A 12,495-nucleotide genomic window follows, 5' to 3' on the forward strand; every position below is an offset into this window, starting at 1 on the left:
ATTTTTAAAGACTAATTTACCTATTTATTCACTCTAGTATTAGTTAACTGTTCAAGGAACTTCATTTAGGCGAGTAAAGATATATATATTAATGAAATAACTAGTACTACGAAAGAGCTTCTCAACCCTGCATTATGGTAAAAAAGGGGAAAAAAGAAGAGAAAAAGATAGAAATAATAAAACGATTACCTAAAATGAATCAATAAGACATACACATTAAAAAAAAAATTGAAACCGATTAGTGGCAAGATAGATACGTTTAAGCAGCATTAAAACCCAAGATATACAACTTCTACTCTCTTTTTTTAAAAAGAAAAAGAAAAAGAATATTACACAAAATACAAGGCGCACTTGAATGCTACAAGATACAAACAATAGCTAACTATATTGCTCGGAGTGTCAACTTGCACTTCCAGGGGCTGCAGACAAAGTGGCACTAATTTTTGTTGGATCTGAACTTTTATGGAAGAGATATTGATCATTATAACGTGAATCCACTCCCTGCATGATGTGTCCAAACCCAGATTAGAATACTTAAACTATAAAATAAAAGCAGGCAAAGGAAGCATAATAAAAAACTAACGTTCACTGCGGAGGTCTTGAAAGAAATTACAACCTTGTCATATTGGAGAATCCTAAACTATGAATTTCGGACAGCACCAAGTGTTCTTCATTTAGGACTCAATTATTTTATTTTTTATTTTTTTATTTATTGTAAAGGGATTCTCCATGTTAGCCTCCATATTAGCATTCCTTTTCCACCTTTCAGTCTCTCTAATTTTTTATGGCATTCATGGCTGTATCTTGTGGATTAACCCAGGTATGGGGCTGTTACATTTGGTATCAGAGCCTGGCCCTGGACCGGTGTGTACAGCGGGGACGCTGTATTCCCAGTGGGGGAGAATGTAATGTCCCACATCGGTTGGAGAGGGGAACGAAACATGCCATATATATAAGGGTGTGGATACCTTTTCTTGTAGGAGGCCTTTTGGGGGTAACCCAAAATGTAAAACCGCGAGCTCGACGGTGCTTGTGCGCGGGGCAAAGCGGACAATATCCTGCTACAGGGTATGGGGCTGTTACATTGGGAAAATTTTAATATGCTCCAGGACCACCGTGGTCCTTCCATTCAAAAATTGACACTTGTATTAAATTTTTTTTTCTCTTCTCTCTCCTCAACCTTTTCTCTCTTTCTCTCACCTCAGTCCCACCCAATTTTTTCTAGTCCCGGACCACATTAAATTCGCTCCCAAAGTAGAACGACATCAAAATAAGGACTCAAGACATTACCTGATTACCATGTAATGGTACTATTCTCTCTATCTTTCTCAAACCCCATTTTTGTAATACCTACCTTTAAAGAATCCACAACCCTAACAACTGTATATACACTCAGGCTAGCCTATCTCGAGAATATGTGGTTTTATTGGCAAGAAATGGGCTGATTGGGTTAGTCTATGTACTGCAACCCATATTGAGTCCTAGATAATGCCATTACAAAATCCATTGACACAGTTTCCCAATTCTATTTTCAAATTCTCAGGGGTTGAAGTAATTCGGCTAGTTTCTAATGTTCAATTTTCATCATTCGATGGATTAAACATTTAGTTACATACTCAGTAATCTCTTTTTTCATTCCTAGCCTCCATAATCTCTACGAAATCTTGGTACATTTTGGCTGATCATAGATGAACTTTCATCTTACTCTTGTATGCCTCTTCCGGAATCTTTTCTTTGAATTCCTCATCTTTAGGGACGTAGATTTGCCCTTGGGATAGAACGGCCCCATTTTCTATCCATGTAAAATCTTCTAATTTTATCTAATGCATCATATTCTTGAGCGAGTCTGATCTTGCAAGTCACAAGTGACTTTCAGCCTACTTAACTCCAAGCTAGCAGGGAAAGGGTTGCTCACAAGTTCAAGGCTCTAAATTTTTCCATCATTTTCTACTCTTGAACCATCATATGGGATAAATGTAAGGATTTACGACTAAGGATATCTGCAACTACATTTGCCTCACCAAGATGGTGATTCAACTCAAAATCATAATCCTTCAAGAACTCCATCTTTTGCCTCATATTCAGTTCATTTTGCTAAGAAAAGGTATATAAGGCTCTTATAGTCACTAGAAACTTCAACTTTTACACTACATAGGTATTGCCTCTAGATTTTTAGAGCGTAAAACTATGAGTGCTAATTCCAAATCGTGAGTTGGGTGGTTTTCCTCGTGTGGCTGAAGTTGTTTAGATGCGTAGGTCATTGCTTTTCTGTCGTGCATCAAAACACAACCCAAACCACTTTTAGAAGCATCACCGTAAACCTTAAAATTTCCTAGGAGGTTTAAGATAATTGACATTAGGGCAATTGTTAGAATAACCTTCAAATCTTGGAAACTATCCTCATATTCCTTGGCCAAACAAAAGACTTTCCTTTCCCTGTGAACCTAGTTAAGGGTTATGCTAACTTGGAAAATCTTTCCATGACAGACTTAGGTCCATACCAATGGTTTGAGACAATTGACATTAGGGAAATTGTTAGTATAACCTTCAAATCGTGGAAACTATCCTCATATTCCTTGGCCAAACAAAAGACTTTCCTTTCCCTGTGAATCTAGTTAAGGGTTATGCTAACTTGGAAAATCTTTCCATGACAGACTTAGGTCCATACCAATGCAGTACCGCTTTAACGTCTTTCAACCATAATTCACACTTCTCCGGCTTAGCGGACAATTGTTTCTTTTAAAACTTGCAGGACTATACTATGGTATTCCACTATTCCTCATGTTCTTCCTAGCCTAAGAATATAGGCCCGTTTAGATGGTATTGTGAAAATAAAATAAAATTATGCATTATTTTTTTTAGAAAGACTTTTTCAAAAGTGTCTGGATAAGCATCTAAAAAGTATTTTTAAGTAGAGCATAGTATTTTGACTTTTTTAGAAGCAAGGAATCTTGGCTTAAAAGTAAAACCATTTTAGCTTTTTTTCTTTTCTTTTTTCTTCTAACTTCTGTTTTTTCAAGAGTTTCATCCAAATACACGAATAAAGTGAAAAGCACTTGTTTTGAAAAAAAAAAGCTTCTTGGAGAATAAAAGCTCATCCAAACAGGCTCTGTATGAGAATATAATCTGGAAAGACTGACAAAATCGTCAAGGAAAAGTCTAAAAATTATGTTCCATGAATACTGCAGGCGCATTGATCAATCCAAAAGGTGGCATAACTAAGTATTCATAATGCCCATACCTAGTCCTAAAGGAAAACCTGGGTACATCCCCAGGTTTGATCTTAATCTGGTGATATTTGTAACTTAAATCTATCTTCAAAAATACAGAAGCTCATGAGTTGATCCGAAAGGTCATCAATCCTAGAGAAATGATACTTATACAAAATAATTACTTTATTTAGTTGCCTATAATCTATACAAAGCCTCACGCTCCCATCTGTTAAATTGCTCTTCTTGTAACTCGTCTAATTACTTCTTGAGTTCCTCCAACTCTTATAGGGACATTCTATAAAGAGCTATGAAGATTGGCCTGATTTTAGGAACTACGTCGGTTAACTTCACCTATCTCTTTGGCAGTAAGGGAACGATCTCCTAAGGAAAACTAAGCGATATCCATTTGGACCTCCGTCTTTGAGGAGAATAAAAGAATGTGCTCTTGAGCTCCCCCTACGAATCAATTGTTGACCTGGGTAACATTGAGGGAAAAGGAATGGTGTTGGGATCAAGGCTAGTGATGGATTTGCAATGAATGAGATAGACTTCTCTACACAATTTAGGACGGCCTGTTTGGTTGTCAACTAGTCCATTCCTAAAATTATATTGAGGTTGGCCAACGGTGGATGAATTAGCTTTGTAAAGGAGGGTCTATCTTCTATCAAGATGGGAAAGTTCATACAAACATGGGAGGTGGAAATTGTTCCTTCAATAGGGGTGGAAACACAGCCATAGTGTAGCTTAGAAATCCAAAGATTCAACTTCCTAACACAATTATAAATATAAATGAGTGGGTAGCCCCTTGATTAAGTGATCTTGGTCCCCCCATTGAGAGTAAAATTCTATCTCTAGTTTGGGGTTTGGGCCCACGTTGATTAGCTTGATTCTCTTTCGGCTTAGACTCAAATGGGTTGATTCTTGCTTATGGGGATTTTCTAGTAGAGTGTTGAGGTTTTACGCAGGTATAACGAACATTTTGACCCACCAAACAAAGTTGATTCCCATGGGTCTTTCTACCGTTAGTGCAATTCTCATTCCTTAGCCTAATCCTTACTTGCTTCTCCTTTGAAAAATTTATATTTTTTCTAGTGGACATTCTCTAGCAAAATGTCAGAGTTTTCTTCAAGTGTGACAGGCATTTTGACCCGATAGACAAGGTTGATTCCCATAGTCCCTTCCGCACTTAGTGCAATTCTCATTCCTTGGCCCAGTCCCTACTAGCTTCTCCTTCAAAAAATTGATATTCTTCCTTATGGGCATTCTCTAGCAAAATGCCCGGGCTTTCTGCAAGTGTAATAGACATTTGACTCGCAAGACAAGGTTGATTTCCATGGTTCTTTCTACACTTGGTGCAATTCTCATTCCGTGGCCCGGTCCCTACTTGCTTCTCCTTCAAAGGATTGATATTCTTAGGTCTTTTATTATTGTTCATCCTTCCCCCTCCCTTTTCTTCTTCCAGAGTGAATTCTTTCACTTATCAGCTGCAACATGCTTTTGATTAAGATTTAAATTTAGGTATCAAGTTTTCCCATGCCACACGAGTCTTTTAGTATTGTCTTATACACGAAAGTAAACAAGCCCTTGAATATAACACCAAATGTGCTCATCCATCCTAGACACTAGACAGTACCAAATACCAAAAACAAGAAAAATACAAAGTGGACCCATTATGAAACAATGGCGTTAACAAACCAATTTATTACTGTATAAAGACTCATAAATAATAGATAAGCTAACACAATTTCATTGAATAGTCCATAAAGTATTTATGAGAAACACATACAGAAATGCTTAATAAAAAAGGCCCTTAAAATGCTGAAGAAAAACAGGTTATAGGAATTTTATTTTACATCAAATTCACTAACCTCAATCTATGGATTCTGTTGTTTGAGATTGTTGCTCCTCAAATAAAGTCTGTATTCTCTGCAGTGAACATCAAACTGGTGCTTAGCCAAAAGAAATATAACAAAGTCCAGAAATATATACAACTAAGTTTATTTCCTTTTCTCCTTTCCCTTTTTATTTCATTTCCATCTCAGGGCACTTAAACTTTATGTTTCTCCTCATTCTGAAGTTTATGTGATTAATTATTGGCAAATAACAATATTATATGCTGTGTTTGCTTCTTACCTTGACAGAGCTTCCAACTTCCTCTAGTTTCTGCAGTAGTAGCAGCTCCCCAGATGGAGTAGTATCATATCTCAATGACTTTGATGGAGACATCTACAAGAGACAGAAAACAATGAGAGAGAGAGAAGAAAACAATAATTAACCAGGAACAATTTGAGTTATAATCAATACCCTAGAGGTTTCCCGGGTTATGAACTTAAATTGTTGGTCACCCAGAAGTAAAAAGACCCCAAAAAAAATTGAAAGAGTTAAAATAAATTTTTCCCAGCTTATAGGACTGGTGAATGACCTACCATCAAATGTGGAACATCTTCTACTGTAGAAACATGTCTTGACGAAATCTCATTTCTCATATTTGATAAGCGCATCATAACAGCCTGAGAAGAATTGAAACCCAGAAAAAAGCATTAAAGTGAAAGAGGAAAATAAGGAGAAGAAACTTTCTTACTGATGGAAAAAAAAAAAAAAAAAAAATTTGGGAAAAAGTGAGGGATGCAGACACTATTGAATACCTTCCTGAAAGCATTTGGATCAGAAATGCCCAGGATTTTAACATCGTCACTGGGTGGTCTTCTAACTCCAACATTTTCAATTCTAAGAGAATGTACACCATAAAGCGATTGCAAGTATCCTACAAAATAGGTACTAGAAATAAAAACCATAGCACAATAGAAACAATTCCCATTGGAAAAGGCTTAAAACAACAAAATACAACCCACCAAAACAAATAGTGTGAAACGACAACTCGAAAAAAGAAAACTTTAAATACTGCACCTTGTTCAACCACAACATCAGCCACAGAATGTAATAAAACATGCTTCTCTTTCTTCAGTACCCCAAAACATGGAAATGGTACAGGCCTAGTAACCTGAGCTACATAAACACATAAGCATATAACATGTCAAGCCATAGTAGGATCTAACCACCCAAATAATAATAATAATAATAATTTATATCACAAAGTTGATCTAGCCACAAAAATCAAACATAAACCATAAAATGAAATAAAAATTTGGAGGGTGCAAAAAATATTGCCTTATATACAATAGCAGTTGGAGTGAGATAGAGGGTTCTGGAGAGAATGTCCTTTCTAAGTATGAACCTTCTGATTGGAAGGTAAAGCAACATGAGAAGACCAATGCCCCATGCTAATATCAGCAACAGAGAGTAAAGCACCCATTGCATCGTGTGATACTTAACGAAATTCTGTTCCATCTCTTGAAACGACGCCGCATACAACGCTGTTTCTTCTTCTTCTTCTACTTGTACGTCTCTCTCATTCTGTTCCAACAAACTCTTCTCCAAGCTGTCAATTTCCACAACCTCTTCTTCTCTCGTTCCCATGTTCACAGCCCCTACCGTTCAACGAAACGAAAACCATTTTATTTGAAACTATAATGGGCCGGGCTATGTTGGGCTTTGGGGAAGGAAAATATTCGGCCCACTGTAAATAATAATAGAAAAGACCGTGGAATTTGATAAACCCTTGGTTTAGGGAGAGAGAGAGAACAGAGGCTGAGTTGAGAAGAGAATGGGAACGAAGAAGAGTACCCAAGTGATGCAAAATGAGAAGAACAATGAAAGCAGAGGAGATAACAATGTTTTTGCTTCTTGCTCTTTCTCTAGCCTTGGCCTCAACCCCACCTTATGTGACCAACTTCGTGGTAATTTTTTTTTTTTTTCTCTTTTTGTTTTCTGAATTTGGTTGCCACTGGTTCCAAAAGCATGCTTGGTTAGATTTCAGCACATGGGCAAGTCAAAATCTTCCGAAGTTTTAATCTTTTGGGATTGTTTTATTTATTTCTTTTTGGTTGGTCCATTGAGAGTTCAAAACTTTAATTTTTTTTTTTTTGGGTTTACAGAAAGGATGAGCTTTGAAGTTCCAACGTTGGTGCAAGCTCAAGCCATTCCTGTTATTCTCTCAGGGCGTCATGCGTATCCTTTTTATACCCTCTCTTTAAGGATTGTCCCTTTTTATTTTTGTACTTCATGCTATAACTTTGTTGTTTTTTATTTTATTTTATTGGGTTCTTTAATGATAAATTTAAGTCTGGTTAATGCTGCCACGGGCACGGGGAAGACTGTTGCGTACCTGGCTCCAATTATTCATCACTTACTCAATTATGATAATCGAATCCAGCGCTCTGATGGAACATTTGGTGCGTGTTCTTTTTATTTTCAACACTATTTTCTTCCATTGCATAATTACTGTTTTCACAAATTCAACTATTTGTTAAGCTTCTCATTGCTTATGTTATTTGAAATAGATAGTTTTTATATGCTACTTACTCCATCGTGTTATGTTACTTTGGATGAAGTGGTAACTGATAAGAGAATGAAAATGATATTCTTAATAACAAATTAAATTATAAATGAAATTTCATTCTAATTTTTTTGACACTTGCTTCATTGAATGTCAAGTTGCATCATATGTGTTTTCAAATTCGTTGACTTCATGTAACTTGTTTAGAGGAAAGGATATGTGAAGATTAAAGCCTCAGTGATCAAATCAACCAAAAGGCAACAACTTAAGCTGTTAGGTCATGTGAGAGCCCTTTGATCTCGAAACATGGACAGCATACAGACGCGCTGTACCTTTGCTTAAAATTCAACTTTATTAAGAAGAGTGATAACAATAAGAATCAAACTCTTGACCACTTGTTAATTACCAACTATCCCAAAATCTTAAATTGTTAGGAGAAGACACATTAACGGTTTTATATTTCTAATATTGAAGATTAATGTATCATCAAAATGTATGTCAAACTTTATTCATGAAAGTATCATCTAAGCTATCAATTTTGCTGTTTTGTAGTGTCAAGAAATATGATTTTCTTTCTTGTTAGGGCAAATTTATCTCATATTAATCACAGGTTTAATTGATTCATTGGCAATAGCGTTGGTTCTTGTACCGACGCGCGAGCTATGTTTGCAGGTTTATGAAATTCTTCAGAAGTTATTGCATCGGTTTCATTGGATTGTTCCTGGATACATCATGGGTGGTGAAAATAGATCAAAAGAGAAAGCCAGGCTGCGCAAAGGTAGAAATCATGTGTAGTCATCATCAAAACTCCCCTTGTAACTTCATGTTTAAAATTTGTTCTTTCTTAGTTGTTCAACAATCCAATCATGAAGAAGGTAGGAATGAAATTATGAAAGAAAAGAGATAAGTGCTTTAGTATATTTTTTGGATGTTCAAAAGAAAATTATCTATCACAAAAAAGTTATGTCTTGATGACAAACATTTATTGAGTTGTGCTTTCTCTTGTCTGAACTTCAAAGTGGAACTTTATTTGCACTTGATCAGATTTATAAACTTTGTGTTTCCTATTTTAGGCATATCAGTTCTTATAGCAACTCCTGGGCGCCTTTTAGATCACTTGAAGAATACATCATCATTCTTATACACAAATTTGCGCTGGATAATTTTTGATGAAGCTGACCAGTATGGTTTACTTCTTTTACTGCGATAGAAATTACCTTATGTTGCAATAGTAAATGCGATACTGATTTCTCATTTATAATTTTCTTTCTTATATATTATCTCATGGGTGAATTAACTTGACTTATGTTTTTTTGCAGTATTCTGGAATTAGGATTTGGAAAAGATATACAGGAAATACTAGATCTTTTAGGTTCAAGGAAAACGAGGCATGATGACCAAGAGAATGCAGTTCCTAGAGAATCTAAAATTCAAAGACAGAATTTGCTTTTATCTGCCACCTTAAACGAAAAAGTGAACCACCTTGCTAAGATTAGTCTAGACAATCCAGTGATGATTGGTCTTGATGGTAAAAAAATAGAACCAATTTCAACAATTGAAAGCCTTGATCCTTCAGAATCTGATGATGATAATAAAGACAAGTATTCCAGCAAAATGCCAACAGTTGGAGATTATAAAGTCCCCATACAGTTGATTCAGAAATACATGAAAGGTATGTGATAATTAGAAAAAAAATTCAGCGAGCTATCTACTTTAAAGTTATAGTTATAAGATCCTGAATTCCTATTTGGATTACTATGTTGCAGTGCCTTGTGGTTCAAGGCTCCCTGTACTTCTTTCGATTCTAAAGCATCTTTTTGAAAGGGAAACTTCACAAAAGGTAAGGCATCATTTCAATCTAGAGCCCCTTTTCTTGCCTATGTTCTTGTGTCTATTTGTTAGGTGGTTTGGAATTAGTAGGTTTTGCACTCTACGCAATGGGTAAATTATTGACTGTCAAAAGTTGTATAATGACATGACTTATGAATCATGTGATATTGCTGGTATAATTTTGTCAGAAATATGTAGATGAAAACAAAAATATCTCATGTATATGGTGATATGCCTTCAAAAATTTTACTTACTGACAAAAAAATAATAATATGATTTTGGTTATAGGACTGGAACTTATTTTCAGCATGAATGAATTTGCTAGGATCTTTCCCTTTGCTTATCAAAGCTATAACTATTCAAAATATTATGCTTTGTGAGTCACATCATTCATCTATTGATTCCACAGGTTGTTGTATTCTTTTCAACATGTGACGCGGTCGACTTTCACTATTCAGTTTTAAGTGAATTCCACTTCTCATCCTATCCACAAACAGAAAAAGGGATGAGACAGATATTTCTTGGATGCAAAACTTTTCGGTTGCATGGTAATATGGAACAGGAGGACCGGAGAACCAGTTTTCAGGCCTTTAAAACTGAGAAATCTGCTTTGCTTTTGTCCACTGATGTCTCTGCTAGGGGCTTGGATTTTCCAAAGGTTAGATGCATCATACAATATGATTCTCCAGGAGAAGCTACCGAATATGTGCATAGGTATCTACTTATTTTCTTGTTTCATTAATATAACTCTTTCTCTTGTGTTCCTATTATAATGTAAATAAACATGCTTGGACCAGTTTTTATGGGCTGTATGACCTGTAAGTTTTTCAAAGAAAATTGGGTTCGTCTATTGTGTTAGATAAGTATGAACAAATGTTGTAAAAAAAGAGTTGACACTTCCTTTAAGAGATACATAGATACATGTCTAAAAATTTATACATAATTTAAACTCAAAATTAAGCATCAAAGTCAATAACTGGATAGAAGTTTAAGAGTTTGACAATTTAATCTTGTCTATAATGACTAGGAGGTCAGCATGATAAAATGTGATGCAAATGCAAAGTTAAATTATATCAAGATTTAATGCCAAAAAATAAATTTAGAACTTTTTCGTCATTGTTCTCCTTGATGTAATTCTATTTACTATGAGAAATAGCAAAGAAAGGGCCCATTGTAAAAATTGAAAACATAAAATCATGCTCCCACACTAGTTGTATGATAAAATTGAAGGGATCAGTGTTTCTCATGTTGTAGGAGATAATTTTATCTCCTACACACACATAAAAGTATGTGGGGTCCATGTAGGACCATGTGAAAAGAAGAGAAAGAAAAGGAAAATATGGACCCCACATACTTTTATGTGTGTTTAGGAGATAAAATTATTTCCTACAACATTAGAAACATTAATCTCAAAATTGAATGCATCTTTTTATTTTTTAAGAAGCCTAAAGGTATTGAGTTTTACACTTCTAAGTGTGATTTTAACAACCACAAGTAAGTGAAGCTTGTTTCAATAGGTATCTCATCTAATAGATTCAGAAGCATCTACCCAGTTCTTCCTTTATGAAAAATCATAATCTTCCAATAAAATTTGAAGTGCTATGTTATATCTGATCCATCATGAATTCATGATACAGAGTTGGTAGAACTGCCCGGCTGGGTGAAAGAGGAGAGTCATTGTTATTTCTGCAACCAGTTGAAATAGACTATTTGCAGGACTTGGAGAAACATGGTGTCTCACTAACAGAGTATCCTCTCCTCAAAGTGTTGAATAATTTCCCACTGTATGGACAAAAGAACGATATGAAGAAGTCTGTTTTTGTAGACACACATCCCTGGGTCCTCTGTCTCCAGAAGGCACTTGAATCCTTCATCATGTCCAAGGTGGTCCTCATTGCTATATCTTGTTGAATTCTACAATTGTGGTGATTGTCTATGTCTTATCAAATGGAATAATCATTGGCTGGTTTATTCCTTATGATTTCACTAACCATAATGTTTTCCAAATATGATTGATTCTATACGGGTTCTTTGTTGCTTCTTTGCATTCATAAACCAATCATTGCCTTGTCCTTTTCAGCCCAAGATGGATGAACTTGCCAGGAAAGCATTTTGCTCTTGGGTCCGTGCATACACAGCCCATCGTGGTGAGCTAAAAAGAATATTTATGATCAAGAAACTTCACTTGGGGCATGTAGCTAAAAGCTTTGCATTGAAACAACAACCCTCCTTAGTTGGACAGTCATTCCAAAAGCAAATTAAGAAGAGAAAGAGATATGATAAGAAAATTGGGCTATCAAAAAAGAGAAAAGTTGCTAGTGTCACGTAATGCAGACCATGAAAATATGGCTGAAGATATAAGTTAAATGAGGCAAATGGTGGTGACAAATGATGACTATGGACGGATCCTGTGAAACCAGAATGCAGATCATTGTATCAACAAAGCAGGTCACTCATGAAGTATCACTGAAGCATCAAGGCCTTGTGGGGTTGTTCATTTTTGTAGCCCAAATCGCTAATCGCCATTTCATGCTAAATGCTAGCATATACACTCCTGTTAACTAATATTTTATAGTGTGATATATATATATATACACACACACAACTGATGCAAAGAGTGTAACTAATTGGACTCAAACATTACCTTAGCTTTGGCTATATTGTGCTTTTAGTTGGTTTGGAACTCTTGTATTATAACATGGAGCTCAATCAGTTTGTTAGCTGAGCCCATGGAAGTATTATACCGATGTTGCATGAAATGTTATAATGTTGGCTTTTTAACCCATCGGCAAGAATGGCACAAACATCAATTTGGGCCACTCCACAAGACTGGTATGTGGAACTGTGAGAGATTTTATTTTCATTTATTTATGGTGTTGATATATATTTTCTGGGAGTTGTATTTCTCATGTTCCGTGGATTATTGTTTTGCTTCTCTAAATTATTTGTGCATTCAAATCGGAAATGTTATGACCATGAATGTGATTTAATGAACATGAAGGGATAAAATCATAAAATGCGAAACATCACCAGGAACATTAGAAGACTCGTGCATAT

The 12,495-nt window shown here is 35.6% G+C and overlaps 2 protein-coding genes across 3 annotated transcripts; one reads left to right on the plus strand and one right to left on the minus strand.

The window, feature by feature from the left end:
• Window positions 1-237: 237 nt before the first annotated feature.
• Window positions 238-6,694, minus strand: LOC133299525 (uncharacterized). Its single transcript, XM_061498995.1, has 7 exons — window positions 6,381-6,694; window positions 6,120-6,213; window positions 5,858-5,976; window positions 5,639-5,722; window positions 5,346-5,438; window positions 5,081-5,138; window positions 238-501 (listed from the first exon to the last, which is right to left on the minus strand). The coding sequence occupies exons 1-6, from the start codon at window positions 6,687-6,689 to the stop codon at window positions 5,082-5,084; spliced, it is 756 nt and encodes a 251-aa protein (XP_061354979.1). The 5' UTR covers window positions 6,690-6,694; the 3' UTR covers window positions 238-501; window position 5,081.
• On the plus strand, window positions 6,690-12,233 carry LOC133299524 (DEAD-box ATP-dependent RNA helicase 17). Of its 2 annotated transcripts, none has more exons than XM_061498993.1 (10): window positions 6,690-7,009; window positions 7,208-7,280; window positions 7,395-7,504; window positions 8,219-8,386; window positions 8,682-8,790; window positions 8,928-9,280; window positions 9,375-9,448; window positions 9,848-10,152; window positions 11,076-11,322; window positions 11,519-12,233. In XM_061498993.1, the coding sequence occupies exons 1-10, from the start codon at window positions 6,877-6,879 to the stop codon at window positions 11,765-11,767; spliced, it is 1,821 nt and encodes a 606-aa protein (XP_061354977.1). In that variant the 5' UTR covers window positions 6,690-6,876; the 3' UTR covers window positions 11,768-12,233. The 2 variants fall into 2 exon arrangements, with proteins under 2 accessions (XP_061354977.1, XP_061354978.1); XM_061498994.1 differs by having other exon boundaries at window positions 8,243-8,386.
• Window positions 12,234-12,495: the final 262 nt, after the last annotated feature.

Source organism: Gastrolobium bilobum, unplaced genomic scaffold, assembly GCF_033153095.1.
Source record: "Gastrolobium bilobum isolate Gb01-03AN ecotype WA unplaced genomic scaffold, APGP_CSIRO_Gbil_v1 utg37679, whole genome shotgun sequence".
In the NCBI taxonomy this organism is placed as follows: Eukaryota; Viridiplantae; Streptophyta; class Magnoliopsida; order Fabales; family Fabaceae; genus Gastrolobium; species Gastrolobium bilobum.

Bases quoted from the DNA above. Each gene is read 5' to 3' on its own strand.
- LOC133299525 (XM_061498995.1), bottom strand. From the start codon at position 6,689: ATGGGAACGAGAGAAGAAGAGGTTGTGGAAATTGACAGCTTGGAGAAG. The intron at 6,214-6,380 runs GCAATATTTTTT...TATGTAGCTCAG, and splicing joins CAACTGCTATTGTATATAAG to GTTACTAGGCCTGTACCATT. The intron at 5,977-6,119 runs GTGCAGTATTTA...CCTATTTTGTAG, and splicing joins TGATGTTGTGGTTGAACAAG to GATACTTGCAATCGCTTTAT.
- LOC133299524 (XM_061498993.1), top strand. From the start codon at position 6,877: ATGGGAACGAAGAAGAGTACCCAAGTGATGCAAAATGAGAAGAACAAT. The intron at 7,010-7,207 runs GTAATTTTTTTT...TTGGGTTTACAG, and splicing joins CTTATGTGACCAACTTCGTG to AAAGGATGAGCTTTGAAGTT. The intron at 10,153-11,075 runs GTATCTACTTAT...TTCATGATACAG, and splicing joins GCTACCGAATATGTGCATAG to AGTTGGTAGAACTGCCCGGC.